Source organism: Malaya genurostris, chromosome 2, assembly GCF_030247185.1.
Source record: "Malaya genurostris strain Urasoe2022 chromosome 2, Malgen_1.1, whole genome shotgun sequence".
In the NCBI taxonomy this organism is placed as follows: domain Eukaryota; kingdom Metazoa; phylum Arthropoda; class Insecta; order Diptera; family Culicidae; genus Malaya; species Malaya genurostris.
Genome location: NC_080571.1, coordinates 196,713,829 through 196,732,067, shown reverse-complemented (window position 1 = coordinate 196,732,067; position 18,239 = coordinate 196,713,829). Strand labels below are relative to the sequence as shown.

At 36.4% G+C, this 18,239-nt stretch overlaps 1 protein-coding gene and 1 long non-coding RNA gene across 4 annotated transcripts in view; one reads left to right on the top strand and one right to left on the bottom strand.

The window, feature by feature from the left end:
- Positions 1-5,911: 5,911 nt before the first annotated feature.
- Positions 5,912-18,239, bottom strand: part of LOC131433169 (zinc finger protein 728-like) — an 87,717-nt gene continuing 75,389 nt past the window's right edge. The window contains exons 2-4 of one of the 3 annotated variants that reach the window (XM_058600043.1): positions 8,175-8,320; positions 7,987-8,117; positions 5,912-7,930 (exon numbers count right to left, since the gene is read on the bottom strand). In XM_058600043.1, coding sequence (XP_058456026.1) covers positions 6,376-7,930; positions 7,987-8,117; positions 8,175-8,300 — 1,812 coding nt within the window. In that variant the 5' untranslated portion in view covers positions 8,301-8,320 and the 3' untranslated portion in view covers positions 5,912-6,375. Of the gene's footprint in view, positions 7,931-7,986; positions 8,118-8,174; positions 8,396-18,239 lie in introns of those variants that run through there. The other 2 variants (XM_058600042.1, XM_058600044.1) reach the window with 2 other exon arrangements.
- LOC131433174 (uncharacterized) lies at positions 15,805-17,488 on the top strand. Its single transcript, XR_009230034.1, has 2 exons — positions 15,805-16,009; positions 17,184-17,488. It is a non-coding gene; the product is annotated as an uncharacterized LOC131433174 (long non-coding RNA).

Genomic DNA, 18,239 nt, shown 5'->3' with positions numbered 1-18,239 from the left:
ATTAAATTTGTATCCTGCATGAAATTCGCATGTACGTATACAAATCAATACATTACAGGTAATTCTGCATGAATGGCAACTCTAGTAAATGAAAAAATAAACACAGTATAGATGACAGACAGGATGTTTTTGATAGGGTAACGTGGCGCCATCATGACACATGTGAGTACTGTCCCAAATAAAGGAATATTCGAAATGACCGTTAAAATGATTGAAGAATCTAATTTGAGTGTCCTGTCTGTTAGTCTGTGCTACGAGTTTCCACGTTACTAACAGTTCGGCTGAAAAGTTCGTATCGTTTAATAGAAACACACATTTTTTGCCAAAAATCGTTTTTATTATTCAACATAATTGCCATCAGAGGCGATTCAGCGATTATAGCGATCTTCCAACTTTTCGATACCATTTTTGTAGTACGATTTGTCCTTTGCCTCAAAATAGGCCTCAGTTTCAGCAATTACCTCTTCATTGCTTCTAAATTTTTCACCAGCGAGCATTCTCTTGAGGTCTGAGAACAGGAAAAAGTCACTGGGGGCCAAATCTGGAGAATACGGTGGATGAGGGAGCAATTCGAAGCCCACGGTGTGACACGGTGCATTGTCTTGATGAAACAAAACTTTTTTCTTCTTCAAATGAGGCCGTTTTTTTTAAATTTCGTCCTTCAAACGCTCTAATAACGCTATATAATAGTCACTGTTGATGGTTTTTCTCTTTTCAAGGAAGTCGATGAAAATTATACCATGCGAATCCCAAAATACAGACGCCATAACCTTACCGGCCGTTTGTTGAGTCTTTCCACGCTTTGGGTGGCTGTCGATTGGACTCCGGAGTGAAGTGATGGAGCCATGTTTCGTCCATTGTTATATATCGACGAAAAAAATCGGTTTTATTTCGATATAACAGCTCCAAACACTGCTCAGAATCATCAATTCGTTGTTGTTTTTGATCGATTGTGAGCTCACGCGGCTCCCATTTTGCACAAAGCTTTCTCATATCCAAATATTCGTGAATAATATGTCCAACACGTTCCTTTGATATCGTTAGGGTGTCAGCTATCTCGATCAACTTCACTTTACGGTCATTGAAAATCATTTTGTGGATTTTTTTCACGTTTTCATCGGTAACAGCCTCTTTTGGACGTCCACTGCGTTCATCGTCTTCGGTGCTCATATGACCAGTACGAAATTTTGCAAACCACCTACGAATTGTTGCTTCGCCCGGTGCAGAGTCTGGATAACACTCATCAAGCCGTTTTTTGGTATCGGCGGCACTTTTTTTCATCAAAAAGTAGTGTTTCATCTACACACGAAATTCCTTTTGCCTTTCTCATATAGAAAGGTTATGCAATCACTGTGAAAACCGACTTTTGAACCGAGGCCCGGAGGGCCGAGTGTCATATACCATTCGACTCAGTTCGTCGAGTACGCAAAATGTCTGTGTGTGTATGTGTGTGTGTGTGTGTGTGTGTGTGTATGTGCGTATGTGTGTATGTAACGTTTTTTTGCACTAACTTTTCTCGGAGATGGCTGAACCGATTTTCACAAACTTAGATTCAAATGAAAGGTCTTGTGGTCCCATACAAAATTCCTGAATATTATTTGAATCCGACTTCCGGTTCCGGAATTATGGGGTAAAATTTGCAAAAAATTGTGAAAATAAGTGCACTAACTTTTCTCAGAGATGGCTGAATCGATTTTCACAAACTTAGATTCAAATGAAAGGTCTTGAGGTCCCATACAAAATTCCTGAATATTATTTGGATCCGACTTCCGGTTCGAGAGTTATGGGGTAAAATGTGCAAAAAAAAGAAAATATGTGTTTTAACTTTTCTCATAGATGGCGCGACCGATTTTCACAAACTTAGGTTCAACTGAAAGGTCCTGTGGTCCCATACGTTATTCCTGAATTTCATGCGGATCCGACTTCCGGATCCGGAAATATAGGGTAAAGTGTGTGAAAAATTGTACACCATCACTGAAAATGGAGAAAAACCATAAAAAATTTTTTAAATCGACCTCAAATCTTTTCCAATTTGATGGTTTTTATCAGTAGACGGTCAAACAAACCGATTTCGGTTGTTCTTTTAAGAATCGAAGAAAAAAATTTTTTTTTGCCTTTCTCATATAGAAAGGTTATGCAATCACTGTGAAAACCGACCTTTGAACCGAGGCCCGGAGGGCCGAGTGTCATATACCATTCCACTCAGTTCGTCGAGTACGCAAAATGTCTGTGTGTGTGTGTGTGTGCGTATGTGTGTATGTATGTATGTGTGTATGTATGTATGTAAATAGTTTTCTAAATCGACCTCTAATCTTTTCCAATTGATAGTTTTTATCAGTAGACGGTCAAACAAATCTATTTCGATTATTCTTTTAAGAATCGAAGGAAAATAATTTTGAAGAATACCACAGTATTATATATGATAGTTTGATTGATATGAGAAAGGCATCATTACACCACTAGGTGGATTAAAACAGGTTTTTTTTCCATTTTTTTCACAATAACAAAAGTAGCTTCACTCAAAATGCAATATCTCACAAACTAATAATCAGACAGCTGTCAAATTTATACACGCATCTTTTGAAGGTTGGTACTAACTGAAAATGGTATGGATTTAATTCTAGTGGCGCCCTCTCATAGAAACGATACGAACTTTTCAGCCGATCTGTTATAACAGCAGTATTGAACAATTTTCGAACTACTTTTCATGTGGTATTGCTTCATATAGTCAGAGATGGCATTTCACCACAGTGATAAACGCTAGAGTCAGATTTCTGCCACACAGAGGATGAAAAAAAAACGAAGCACCGCACAAAGAGGAAAGCGCACTTCTTCTCAGTGTCGAATAGACAGCATTTGAGTGTGTGCTTGTGGTTAAAGCAGCTGGCGCGAGTGAAACACATTCTCTTCGCACGAATCGCTCACACGAGCTCTCGTCTAAATACACCCAAGTGACCACTGGCGCGTGATTGTGAGCGAACACTTCTGTGAACTTCAATTAATAGAGAGTAGATCTGGCCTTGCTATGAAAAATTTGCAAGGAAAACCGAAAATTTTACGATAAATTGTTTTATTTTGCTGATTTTGCGTGTCCACGCTTCATCTACGAAAACCATACAGCAGAGTGCTCACCGGCGTGTACACTAGAGATGGTCGGGTATAGAAATTCTTATACCCGAACCCGACCCGTACCCGAGTGATCAGCAAAAAAAATTACCCGTACCCGATTAAAAATTTAAAAAATTACCCGTACCCGATCAATAATAAAAAAAAATTACCCGTACCCGACCCGTACCCGATAAAAAATAAAAAAAAATTACCCGTACCCGACCCGAATGAGTAGTAAAAAGTTTACCAAAATTCAGGATGGAAAAAAATAGTGTTTTAGATAGCGAGCTAGATAGAGCGTATCAGGCTCTAGTTTGTCAGTAAAATACATTAAAATGCTTGTTTACATTTAAACATGTAAATACACTGTGAAGCATGAATAAATTTCCAATGTCTTTGGTACTTTATACTCATTTACAAATGTCAACAAAAAGGAGTAATATCTACTCAAATTTTTCGAGAAGCATATTTATCCAAAATGACGTAATACCCATTGTATTCAATTTTGGGTAGGTATGATTTTTACGAAACAGTGCGACTTTTGATCCAATTCTTTAGAACCACAAGTAAGCGTGCTCATTATCTTGACACACAAATAAAAATTCACATTAGAATCACTTGAAAAATCACGAACATCCCCTAAAATTAATAAAGTATCATCGGTTCGTTTACGTGAATTGACCAAACATCAAATAATTCACGTGTATTCCCGGTGTGAAAAATTCAATTTTGAAAATGGTGAACTGTGAGTCCTTCAAGTGTAAGTAGTTTGAACATTTGTGAGAAATTTTTTTTGGTTACATTTTTTTTACTACAAAGCAAAATGAATTATGATTTTGATTTAAATTAATCTGTCAAATATGCCCGTTTTGTAAGCCTCACAAACCCACACCAACGATGGTAACGGGAGCTGGTGGTTTTTACAGCCATTGAACTTCTGTTCCACCTCCCTTGGAACCCTCAACGAGTGAACACGGTGAAAATTTGAGCATTTCGCGTGAAAAGATTTTCACCCGTACTTTTGCGACTGTCACGCATCGAAATTTTCAGTGAAAAGAAACGTAAATTAACTCGACGTCAACATTTCAAAAGGGCCTAAAAACAATTGACAGATTTTCTTTGTTAACTTTCTCTTTCGACTATATCTGCGTTATTATACAAACGTTCGTTACATATTTGGTAATGTTGGAAACTTGGAGATATTATCTTTCATTCTACACGAATACTTTTTAGGTACACGTGAAAATTAAGGAGATATTCACAAAAGAGAAAGTAAACATTGGTTTATGTGCCCTTATGAAATGTTGACATCGAACTGGCAATATAGCTCAACTTGCTGTGGCATCAATCGGTGTCATTTCAAGTGAGGTGACACCACCCAGAAGTGAAGAATAAGAAGAACTTCTATGCAGATTTTCTGAAATAAATGTTCATGTTTTTATGGTTAGAATCCTAATGATTTATATGTAAATTTTGAAAATCTCAACCATATTTAAAATAACAGTTTTCTGGTATCTGAATGTGATATGAGTACTACACTACATTTTATATATTAATCAAATAATTTTTACTGGATTGTGCATTAAACAGCTTTAAAATGGCAGTCCATTAAAACCTACGTGGAAAGCAGGGTCTGACCGCAACATCTTAGAGCTAAGGCAGTGTATCTTATAAAATATGTTATAAAAAAGTAGGGTGGAAAATATTCACATAACTTTTCACGTAACTATGATTGATCGTTTTTTTTAAATGAAGAAAAGAAATGTTTTTTTCTGGAAAAAGATGCCAGTTTTCAGGTCTGGTTCTAGGCGCGAATGTCAAAACCCCTTGAATCAAATTGTTTATTTTTCGAAACAACTGTTTTGCAATAAAAAATTCTCGTCAACGTGTAAACATATTTATGTGAAGTACAAATGGTCGGGTAATCGATCAGAAAAAAAAATTTACCCGTACCCGACCCGTACCCGAGTGAGTAGTAAATTTTTTTACCCGACCCGACCCGTACCCGAGTAAGTAGTAAATTTTTTTTACCCGACCCGACCCGTACCCGATTGAAAATAAAAATTTTTACCCGTACCCGACCAAAAACCCGTCGGGTACGGGTACGGGTCGGGTTTCGGGTAAAATACCCTATACCCGACCATCTCTAGTGTACACCTCTGTGAAAGTATCTGCATCCACCTCAGAGAATTTATTAGCTAATGCTCTAGCACTTTGGTGCGATTCAGTGGAAGAGGTAAAAGGAAATAAACAAACGCACTCTTGATGCGTGCACACTTACACAACAGTGGTGTATAAATGTGAAAGAAAAGAGCTCTCGTTGAAGTTGTCAGTGCGAGGGGAGAAATTTTGCTTGCTCTTCGTCACACAGAGGAGATAGACATCTCTGCATATAGTCGAAGCAAGATATTGAATTCGATTTTATCGATTTTTATTTTATTATTCATTTTATGTATTCGATATTATTATTCACAATTGAAAGTCGATCGATAAAATAACATGGTGACTCTACTAATGCGATGACTATTGATACAAGAGTGTATGTGAAGGATCAAACTATACGCCCTTATTCTAAATAGCGACGTTTTTCGATCGAATACAAGTTGCTAGCGTTATTAATGATGCGTATTGAATTTGATCATTTGTTCTCTGTGTCTCACCCAAGGAAAAAAATAACAACGAGATTAATACAAACACAATGTTCATTCAGGAAAAAATGTAGAATCGGCCACGATACGGTCACACAAATGAGCCGGAATATTTGTTTAATTAAATAAATCATTACAATTAAATAAAACAGATGTTTAAATTAAGTATCATTTTTTATTGTATATGATTATTTGTTCTTATATTTGCGCTAAAATTTTTACTAAAACAAAACTTTCGGAACATATTGCAATATCAAAACTAATAATTGTTTTCAGAATATCGTGTTTCATTTCACGCTGTAGCAGAGCTTATCCAAAAACAAATATGCCACCATATAATAGATTGCTGATTAACAACTATTCATCCATTCCAAGTAAATCCCATAGAATATTGGAAAATTATGCGTAGAATGGCGGTATTTAAGTTTTGCATTCGGGGGACAGGTTAGTCGATGCCTTTCATGCCACTCACCTTCGATTCCCAACCCCGTACATAGGGTCAGAAAGTTTTTCCGGCTCGAAGAGGCGAACGACCTTAAGGTAAAAACATCTATAACCGAAACAAAGAAAAAGTTTCGCATTCATTTTAGGAACTGAAGCCTGATCGTTGAACGTCAATTCAACTATCTTCAGAACTTAATTTCAAGCTACGGTTCCGCTCCGCCATATGACGTGTTTGATGTCGATCTCGGTGAGTCAATCTTGTGAAAGTTCTATCACAACACTGACATGTAAATGGATAATCCTCTCCAGCTTGGTGATGCTTTTCGTGTTGTTCCAAGAGTTTTTGCCTCCCCATGGAAAATCCTTTTCCACACACAGAACATTTCAAAGGAAAATCTTGACTATGACAAATCTCGTGCCTAGTCTTGTCCGCGAGTTGTGTGAATTTTCTGGGGCAAAACTTGCAATTGTACGGTTGTTCCTTGGTATGTACACGAAGATGATTCTGCAGTACGTGTTTCCATTTGAACTTTTGGGAACACAAACTACAACTAAATCTTTTTTCTTCCGTATGTATCGACTTCTGGTGTGCTTTAAGTTGATACTTATTTCTTACAGTTTTCCCACATAGGTCACATTGAACATTTTTTTCAACTGTAACGCTTGCTTTCTTTGAGACCTTACTTTCAATGCTATTCGAATGATGATTTTCCATGTGCTTTTGATAAAGTAATGGAGTTAAAAATGATTTCTCACATATGTCGCACTTGTGTTCTCGAATGTAGGGAACCAACCGATGCTGTTCCAATCTGATGAGCGTCGGAAATTGTTTGAAGCATATTTCGCATTGGAATGGATTAGCATCGTCCTTTTGACTCCTGTACAGTTCGTGATGCATTCGAGAATGCTGCTTTAAAGAGTCTAAACAAATGAACTCAGCGAAACATCCGCAGCATTTCCTGTTATTAGTAGTACTTTCGATTGCAGATCGCTTTTTAACGGCCCTACATCCTCGTCGTTTGGTAACCAATTGCTTCTTGTAGCTATAGCTAAATTTTTGATGGAAAGTCAGTGTTGATTTTTCTTTGTATCGTTTGAAACAAAATTGGCATTCAAACGGCTTGGTTGTATCTTCGTAAGTTTGTCGTTCGATGTGTTCATTGGCATGATGCAACAGTTCTTCTTTACTGGATGCCAACACATCACAAGCGCAGCATTGTATGACTTCCGGGAATCCAACTGACTGAAGCCTATTTTTAAAAGCATTTAATCTATGCATAGAATCCAAATATGATACTCCAGAGAATAGTTTGTAACAGATAGTACATTCCATAATATTATATGGATTCGGACCTGAAATTGCCTTTTCTGCATAATGACAGCGTCTAGAATGTTCTTGAAGAGCTTCAAAGGATACAAAGTTTTCAACACAACCGCAACATTGCGTGTAGTTCGGTTCCTGGACATCGGCAAGCTGTGCAATGGGATCGGTTATGATTAAATCGTTAACGTATGTATCGTTTTCTTCGAAATCAGATTTGTCATCAAAATTTTCAGATTTACTGTCATTCGATTCGAACAATTCTTCAGTAATCAGATCATCTATATTAATGTTTTCAACTAGGTCGGTACTGTTGATTTCCGAATTATTCACGAACACTTCTATTATATGAACTGGCGAATTTTCACCTTCTACTTGGAGGTCATTCGTAGCTTTTCCCAAATTAAATCTGAAGCATACAAAAATGTTAGGTACCTTCACAAAATTATGAAACAAAGAACTAACTCGCTCATTTTGAGCTTTTTCCGGAGGCATTCATCAGATCTTCTACATCTTTCTATAAAAAGTTTAACATTTTCAACGTCTCTTAAGCAACGTTCGCAAATCGATTGTGGCAAACTATCAGTGGGATCGATCTGAAATAATACAAATACATGAGAACCTGATATATTGGAAACTGTTTGTTTATGAACCGTGATATGGGTTGTTTTCTGGATGATTTCCACAAAACCTATTGTATTATCAGCTTCATACAGCGCAAACATAAACTCTCCTGGTTCAATACATAGTCGACATACTTCTTCGATTTTTTCAGCCATCGAGTTTTGTAAGATAAAACCTAAACAGAAAAATGTTCAGTAGTCAATCATATACCTACGTCAATTATAACATTGTGCGTGAATACAAATAAACTCCTAAGACAGCCTAAAAAAAATATCACTGACCTGAGCAGAGATGCCAGGTTAAAATTTCAAATATCTTCAGACAAGGTTGCAAAAGTCAGTATATCCGAAAAAATCTGCAGTTAGCAAGTCTTTATTTCTTTTTAAAGTATGTTACGCTAAACTGAATTGGCGAGCAAAAAAAAGGTCGCGGCAATTTCGAATGTCTGTAAATGTTTACGAAAGTCTGGGAAAAACTAGATTTTCAAAAGTCTGCACAACAAAAACTGTCTGCAGCACTACGTACGAAATCTGCAGATCTGGCATCTCTGGACCTGAGAACCTAATCAGGGATGCCAGGTTCTTTTTTCAAAAATCTGTGATCAAGCAAAAAACCTGTCTGTGAAAATCTGTGCCCGTTTTTGTACCATAATTGACATATTGTCGCAATACTGAAATGTAGAGGCGCTGCTTGTTTAGAGATGATACTTTCAGCAAGAGCTGTCAAATCGATTGGCACATTGTCGCAAAACTGAAATGTAGAGGCGTTGCTTGCTTAGAGATGATACTTTCAATAAGAGCTGTCAAACCGGTAAGAAAATTTTTAATTATTCCACCTTTTCAACGATTTCTTATAAACACGGGCAAATTCGATTGAAAAATCATAGTAGATTTTGAAGAAAAAGTTTTTACTCTGAGGTGGCAATGTTGATCTTAATTCATTATGCGAAATCTACTGTTCATTCAGAATGGAGCATTAAACTTGGTTTGATACCATTTTTCAAATGCCTGGAAATAACAAATAAAGTATCCAAAATAAATAATACTCGATTGCTATACATTCTAGTACTCGATAATTCAACATTACACTGGTTTCTGATTAAAAAAATGTTGATCCGAAAAAACCTAACCTTACCCAATTTCACACATTTCTGAAGATTTTCCATGTTTAATCGTAGTTTACACTAAAAGAAGTAGTAGTCATCACTTTGAAATCGATTTTCTTCTACTCCGAGTGTACTTTTATTGCTGATATCTATTTGTACTCTTGAATAAACGATAAAAATGTTGCAAATCACTACTGCCGATAAGAAAATTTCCGAAAGAATCCTCCTTTTCCATTGGCAGGTGTCGCTACCGGTAAATCAGCTTTGCGACAATGTGCCAATAGGAAAATTTCTAATTACTCCACCTTTTCAACGAAAAAAATTTTACTCTGAGGTGGTAATGTTGATCTTAGTACATTGTGCGAAATCTACCGGTTATTCATAATAGAGCATTAAACCAAATACAAATAATAATACCCCTAAGTCCCATACAAACGAACCGTCAATGTTTGGTTCACAGCCGAAACAAGTAAGCTTAGCAAATTACTCCCTTTTATTGCGATAGTTTGTAAATGTGGAAGGAGATCGTTTCTGGCAACGCTTTATGCTAGTTGCTACGGTGCAAAACGAACTTGTTTGTTTATGTTTATCGTTGCTGTATGTGCAACAATAAATATCACCGGCACTAGCACAAAAGATGAAAAATTAACACAAACACCCACGAATCTACAAATATCAATACAGCTAGTAGTATATTCATGGTGACTTAACCATTCTAGATTATTGTTTAACTTACATTTCGCTTGTGATCTTGATTATCAGATAAAAACTGTTTGTTTATTTATTTTTCACTATAATAAACAGTAACTATGGTGAACTTGTTCTTATCCTTCAGTGTTGCTAGCTTTATAGAATACTCGTTAAAGTACATTGTCACTCTGACAGTGTACCGCACGATGCAAAATGTGTCCTTGAAAATTTGTCGAAGTATTCCGTATTATAATTTGTATTTGATTAAACTTGGTTTGATAGCATTTTTCAAATGCCTGGAAATATCAAATAAAGTATCCAAAATAAATAGTACTCGATCGATATACATTCTAATACTCGAGAAATCAACATTACACAGGTTTCTGTTTAAAAAATGTTGATACGAAAATAACCTAACCTTACCCAATTTTACACATATCTGAAGATTTTCCATGTTTAATCGTAATTTACACTAAAAGAGAAGTAGTAATCACTTTGAAATCGATTTTCTTCTACTCCTAGTGTACTTTTATTGCTGATATGTTGCAAATCACTACTGCCGATATGAAAATTTCCGAAAGAATCCTCCTTTTCTTGGTTCCATTTTTCATTGGCAGGTGTCGCTACGGTAAATCAGCTTTGCGACAATATGCCAATAGCAGAAAAAAGGTCTCACTACCCAACACGCTCTGCACCTTTTTCCTCAACCGCTCTGTACTTTTTGGTGCTAAACTGTGCTCAATTTCAAAAATCTGTGAAAATCTGTGATTTTTTCCAGAATCTGTGAAATTCTGTGATCATTTTCAGAAATCTGTGTCATTTTTAAAATCTGTGCACCTGGCATCCCTGGCCAACATTCCGGCAAAAGTCTAGGAACAATGCAACAACCGTTTCCGGCGGAGAATTTCGCCTAGCGGTTATAAACGGTGCTATTGATTTAAATAAATTTTCATTATTCATTAGTCAATCCACCTAACCAGTTGTATGTTTTACCGATGACACGACCTGCCACTCGTCCATCAAAACTGTATCGTAAATTGAACTACCCCTCAGTAACTGGTAATGTCAAAATGAAGTCATTTGAAAAATGTTTGAAATTGGCAACCCAGACTGAATTTGTATGTATTCTGAAAAATAAGATAAACAAGCGGATTTTCTAGAGAGTCTAGAGATCTTTCAGTTAGTGATTGTGATTTCTTTGTGTAGAAAACCGAATCACATGTGCTACATTTGATTATATCGTCTTGAACTGCATCACACTCTTCGTACAAGTGTAAATTTTGAATATGTTTTCGTAAATTTAGTTTAAGCATTGTGTAGAACATTGAAACTATTCCTCATCTGGACACCTACAAATAAAAAAAATTACAAAAAAGTTCGACTTGGTAAGGGCATATTCAGTAGTGTTTTAGTTCTAGATGCATAATTTATGCCAGTTACAAAATTTAAATCTGGATTTTTAAACAAGAAAAACTGGCAGCTCCAGCAGTGTTTTACTCGTGTTTCAAATATACAAAAAATAGAACGGCATCGTAGACCAGTTTTAAATTTGACAGTAGAACTGGTCGAATAAATAAAACTAAAATGGATTGCTGAGGATACATTTGTTTCAGTTTCATTTACATTATAGACCACCCATATGAATCTTGCAGCTGCTGAATTTGCTCTAAAGGTAGTCTTACATCTCTTTTTTTTTTCATTTTATATCTTCAACCTATTATGCGTATCGAGTACTATATTTAACGGAAATAATTGTCCATAGAGAGCATAGAAGTTGTTTGTTTGAAGAATTATACTTGCGCTGCTTTTGTTCTACCAAAGATAAACTCAAGATGGAATAGTCTACGATTTCTCAAGTACCATTCAAATAGGACCCCTCGATGATTTCGGTTCACCGTCAGTTGTACTTCAATTATTATTTAAAACAAAACAACAAGCCTCGAATCGCTACATGCGTCGTAACTATGACAGTGTTTGTTTATATAGAATTAACCTTAAGTTGCAATACGATAGAAATTGCAGTTTTCCGCTGCATATCGAGTGGATGTTGCAACAGGAAAACAAAAATCAATTAGAATTATTGCTAAGAATCTATTCAATTTGCAATATTCTTATCTTAAGAAGCATTAAAGCGACTGGATGTTGCAACATATTTTGTGCGGTATGTTTACTTCCTTCCAAACTTGTATTGTTGCTATGGAATGTTACCGTCATTTTCAAATGTTTATCGACGCTTTTTAACGAAGGGTCAACAAAATTACACCATTACTAAGTTCACTGGTTCACGATTACTAGTTCGATAATTTTCGATGAATCGTATGGGACATTGTAATCTTGAGTTTATCTTTGGTTCTACCCCCTCGACTTCGAGGTGAATGATTTTGGGCACTATTTGTTATAATTGTTTTATATTTAGATCAACCTGGATGGTCATGTTTTACTGAGGTTCGGTTCAGCTATAATTTCACGAAGTACTCAAAGATTCGATCTTTTTTTTTTGTTTTGATGATGGTAACACTAGGAAACCGCAATAAAGAGGAATTCGTTTCTTTTCGTTTTTTCCAAAACAATGCGTGTCGTTGCGGAATTAACACAGATGATTTCACAAATTCTTTCAAACTATGTGTTTATTTATGCTGAGTTTCTTATACCGTTTTCGTTTATTGATCAGAGCAGCCCGAAAGCTGACCCAGAGTCGCCCAAACAACGTTTGATATGTTTGTTTTAGCAACCTGCGGTCGCTCTAGATCGGACTCCAATCGCGTAGTTTCGCTCTGAAAATTTTCTCGGATCGCACCACGCTCCATGCAAGTTTGTTTATTTTTTCTTTTTTTTCATGAGTTGTTGTTTAGGGCGCGTACCACGTGTTCGTTTTACTCGGAGTCAGAGCCGCCCGCGTCCAGGTTTAAAAACGAAAACGGTATTAGTTACTGTTCGTAGCAACTAAAACAGTGTTGCTCGAGAATTTGATTTTTATTATTTTGATTTTTATTATTTTATTTTGATCAACAAACACTTTTCACGCCGCTTTTTATTCGGAGAGCCTGGGCGTGTCGTCGGTTTTACTCTGCAACAGTGTGTCACTTAATTTTGAGTTATGTTCAATGAGAGTGTATGTTTGAAAATGTGATTGATTCGAACGTAAACGGTAGTACGATGCCACTCGTCTATCGAAACTGTATCGCAAATTTAACTACCCCTCAGTAACTGGTAATGTCAAAATGAAATCGTTGGAAAAACTATTGAAACTGGCAACACAAGATGATTTTGAATTGATTTTGAATAACAGTTATATCACCTTGGTTACTGCATATTGAAGACTTGAGAAATGTAAACAAATACTAACTACCTCGAAGGGATTAGTTGCAAGTTCTCCAGTTTCATCACCTGTTAGAGCCGTAGATCGATCAGTTTAATCAGATAGAGGCTTTCTTGAGCGCTGGTTGGGGCTCAAACATGCGAAAAATGTCTTTTGAACCCAGCGCAATCAGATTGCCGTATGTGGCCAAGATTTATTGTATTGGATAGTTTCAATGTATTGTCGGTATCAGGTTACGTTTTAACGACTTAGATTTATTAAGACTATCTGCTTTGTTAATAAGTTTTTAAAATGTGGTGAAGTTTGAACAAATACAAATTATAATACGGAATACTTCGACAAATTTTCAAGGACACATTTTGCATCGTGCGGTACACTGTCATGATACACTGTCAGAGTGACGGTGTACCTTATTGAATTTTATATAAAACTGGCAACTCTGATGACTGGAAAATGATTCACCATAGTGACTGTTTATTATGCTCATAAACAAGAAAGAATTTGAATGTAATTGAAGCTGCTTTTTGTGATTATAATTGTTTGACTCAGAACTGATATGACTATCGACATCTGGAAGCACCCGGATTCAGTTTTGAAAACTGTCGCAGGTTAGTGTCGTCAGAGGAAACGCAAGACTTGAATTTCTAACCTTGATGTTTTATAGAAATGCTCAACAATGCACCAACGATTTGTTCCGCCGAAAGCTATTAAAACTCGTGCTACTGAGAGACCAATCGTGGAGGATAAAAACTGCGAAAATATTCACTACTTGACTAAAAACATGAACTACTGTGGTGCCGGAACAGCTGCTGACACGGAAATAACCACTCATATGAACCACGGAAATAACCACTGGCGTCAGTTATGAATATGGTTCCTAAATAAAAAATATACAATATCAAACTTGGTAATGGAATAAATAAAATACCTCAAATCACGGAAGTTTTCGTTTTGAAATATGTCATTTCATTCATAAATGTTTCCATCCGCTATTCGATAGCGATGCATTGTTTTCATGATAATTACTAGCATGCTTCGATGTCGTAGTGTTGCCAGAGATTTTCTTTTTCAACTTTTCTAAGCTGTCATGACGAAAAAGTAAAACATGCTAGGCTAAATTGATCATTCTGTGAACCAAACGGACTTCCGGTGAAACCCTCAACGAGTGAACACGTCGTATCGTGTTAGTGCGGTGAAAATTCGAGTATTTCGCGAGAAAGAAAGGATTTTCATCCGTACTTCGGTGACTCCACGTTGTCACATAGCGAGGGTTTCACTTGTAGCACAGACTAACAGACATGACAGTATGAGTAAATTCTTATAAAAATAATTTTCCGTGATGCACTAGTTCCACCTATATTGTACTGCGCGAACTATTTACTATCGGTACACCCCTTGTGTTACGTAAAAGTCTTTTTACTAGTTGGTTTCCCCTCGTTTGTCAACACCGATCAGCTGATTGCAGGGTTGCCTGATTTCATCAAAATTTTTGAAAATGAATCGTCACAATAAATTTTTGGATCACGTTTATATTTAACTTTTCCGCGATGTTGGAAGGTAACCATTTATTTGACTCAACGTTGTTCATCTAGACTATTTTTTATTGTGTTGGTAGTTTTCACCCGAAATGAAGAGGCGGCAGACCAGAAGCAAGTAAATATTGTAACAAAACGGGTTCGATTTTGTATTGCGTTGGAGGATGAGAAGTAGGCATAATTCTGTATATAGTTTTGGCAATATGTATTAAATTTGTATCCTGCATGAAATTCGCATGTACGTATACAAATCAATACATTACAGGTAATTCTGCATGAATGGCAACTCTGTTAGTAAATGAAAAAATAAACACAGTATAGATGACAGACAGGATGTTTTTGATAGGGTAACGTGGCGCCATCATGACACATGTGAGTACTGTCCCAAATAAAGGAATATTCGAAATAACCGTTAAAATGATTGAAGAATCTAACTTGAGTGTCCTGTCTGTTAGTCTGTGCTTGTAGTCCAGTGAAAAGAAAGTCCATTGGACTATAAACGAAAGCTAACTGGCAATATAGCTAAATCGCTGTGCCATCAATCGGCGTCATCTCAAGTGAGGTGACGCCACCAGAAGTGAAGAAGAAGAAGAAGTGAACCAAACATTAGCGCTCCGAATGTATGAGACTTAGGGGTATTATTATTTGTATTTGGTTTGAAGTCGTCTGTCCAATAATCATAATTTAGTACACATAAATTATAAAGCGAAGTAAAATCGGTATATCAATACTATTCTACGAAATGCAAAGAAAATTCGTTTACAGCGAATCAAAAGTACTTTAAGGTTTGGCTTTATTTTTTAATTCTTTCCAGAGAAGCACGCCATCGGTACAAATACAGAATTTATATTTGTTCTTTTTTAATAACTAATGACTGAAGTAGAACGATTTCAATTGTTCGCCAAATCATTATTCATTCGCCACTTCTTTATTTGTTCCAAATTGTTCATACTATTTCCTTTTTTCAGTAGAAATATCTTTTCTCTACCGCCAATAGCATTTTTCGTTCGATTCACTTGAAAAATCACGTAGAATGGTTTCAAATGTCAAATTGAATATTTTACGTGACGAAAATGAATGTTATACGAACATCCCCTAAAATGAATAGAGTCATCACATAAAGTTTACGTGAATTGACCAAACGTCAAACAATCTACGTGAATTTCCAGTGTGAAAAATTCGATTTTGAAAATGGCGAGCAGTGGCCCTCGAAGTGTAAGTAGTGTAAATATTTGAGAGAAAAGTTATAGTGAGTTTCACTGTCGGCTAGAAAAGATTGCGATGCGATAAGATAGCGACAAAATGCCGCAAAGATAGCGAAACTGTCATTCGCATCGATTCAACCCCTTCGAGACCACAAGCCAGAAAAAAATATTTTTTAAATTGACCGTTACAACAACTAATTTTTTATTTATTATTAAGAAAACTTCAGTCATAATTAATTCATATTGATAATGCGTATGATTACGGCGTGTGCTATTTATTTGACATAATGTACGATTCAGACGATCCGCCTCCTTCCGTCACCGTCACCGAAACGTCAGCTTCCGTCAAAATTAGTTTAATACTTTCTTTACCGGAACGTTCACACGCTCCGTCCGTCAAGACGTTCCGTGACGTTACGTGTGAATGGCTCCATAAGAATGCATGTAATTAATGTTGATGGTGCCGGTGACGGAGATTGACTGTGACAAAAGAAGACGGATCGTCTGAATCGTACATAATGATTATTTTGTGCTTAGTATGTTACCTTTTCATGTATACTTTGTATTAATCGACGCCTTGGTTTTCAAAACCTCGTGCTTTAATCGATTGTGCTATTTGTCTACTCTAAAAAGTTGGTCGTCTTTGACAGATATACATTTGTTGATGCTTTCGATGAACAATGAAATAACAATTGTCGCTAAGGAATTTTACCAGTTGAAAATTCAATTGGCCTCAATCCAACAGCCGATTAATTTTTCTTTTGGCTCTAATGCTAGTTAATTTTAATACAACAGACAGCGAACGGGTTAAAAAAACTGTCCAATTTTCTGGCAGCGATGCCAGGTGAAATTTTAGGCGTCTGCGTATTAGAAATGGTCCTATGCGACCTCAATATTTAGAAGTATGACGAAAAAACCGAACGAAAACCCTACAGTAATAGCAAAAGTCATTAAAATGGACGATTGCTTATAAAAATTTCGAAAATCTGCAAAAAAGTCGGCTTATTTGCAAAGTCTGCTAACAAACGAAATTGCAAATTTACATACCAATCTGCAAACCTGGCATCAGTGGTTCTGACGCTCATTATTTCGCAATCCTGCGACGATTCCGTCGCATTCTATGTCAAGCTGAAAACCACTATATTTAATTACAATTTTTTACTCCATCGACCGGACCATTCCAGTATGAAAGTTTCCATGTGTTCAACTGGACCGAGTGCCTGCGTGAGTCCGGAAGTTTACCCGCTCCTGCCGAATGCTTCAAACAGGCCGTCGGTATGCAGCTAGAGACACTGGAACCATGTAATGCGACTTCAACCTGCATCGGTAGTGTTGTGGGAGTTCTTGGATCTCGACTTCGGTTGGATGGCAGTGAAAACATAAACGATTTCTGGAGGCTTGTCGATTTAAGATACCACGACGTTATTAGTTGCTTTTTAAGCTATTGGAATTATATGACAATTTTCTGAAATAAATGTTTTATATTTCATGGCATTTTTCATTTCATAGATTTATATCAAAATCTGGAATCTCCCTTTTGGCTTCAACCAATATATAAAATAGTAATTTTCTGGTATCTAAATTTGATATGAACTGATAGATAAATGTGATATGAACAGTACATTACATTTTACCTATGAAACACGTAACTTTTACTGGATTATGCATTAAACAGCTGTTAAATGCCAGTCCATTAAAACCTACGTGAAAAGTAGGGTGGAAAATATTCACATAACTTTTCACGTGACTATAATATGATTATTATTTTGAGTGTAGGTAACTAGTTCGTAGCAACTTAAACAGTGTTGCTCAAGAACATTATTTTTATCATTATCAAGGGGTCGCAATATTTCTGGTAACTGACGGTAAATCGCTCACGATCACTTTTTATTCTGATTGTCCTTCGAAGCGCCTGGTCGTGTCGTCGGCTAAAAGTTATGACAGAAAAAGGTTACGCGACAAATTTAGAATTTTTTAATTGACACCCGGCCCCGTACAGTGAAAAGTAAATCATGTTTAATGCCAGAAGCGCGTCATACTTGTCTATAAACAATTCCGGAACCGAAAGAGAAAATAAAACTATTAAATAAAGCATATCTTTGAAGATCTGAATAAAAAACCACATAGCGTCGGAAATCCGCATAAGAAACGCATAACTTCAAAAATCCACGTGAAATCCGCATAAAAAACGCATAACTTTGGAATCCGCATGAAAAAAGCCGATTGAAATAAGACCTTAT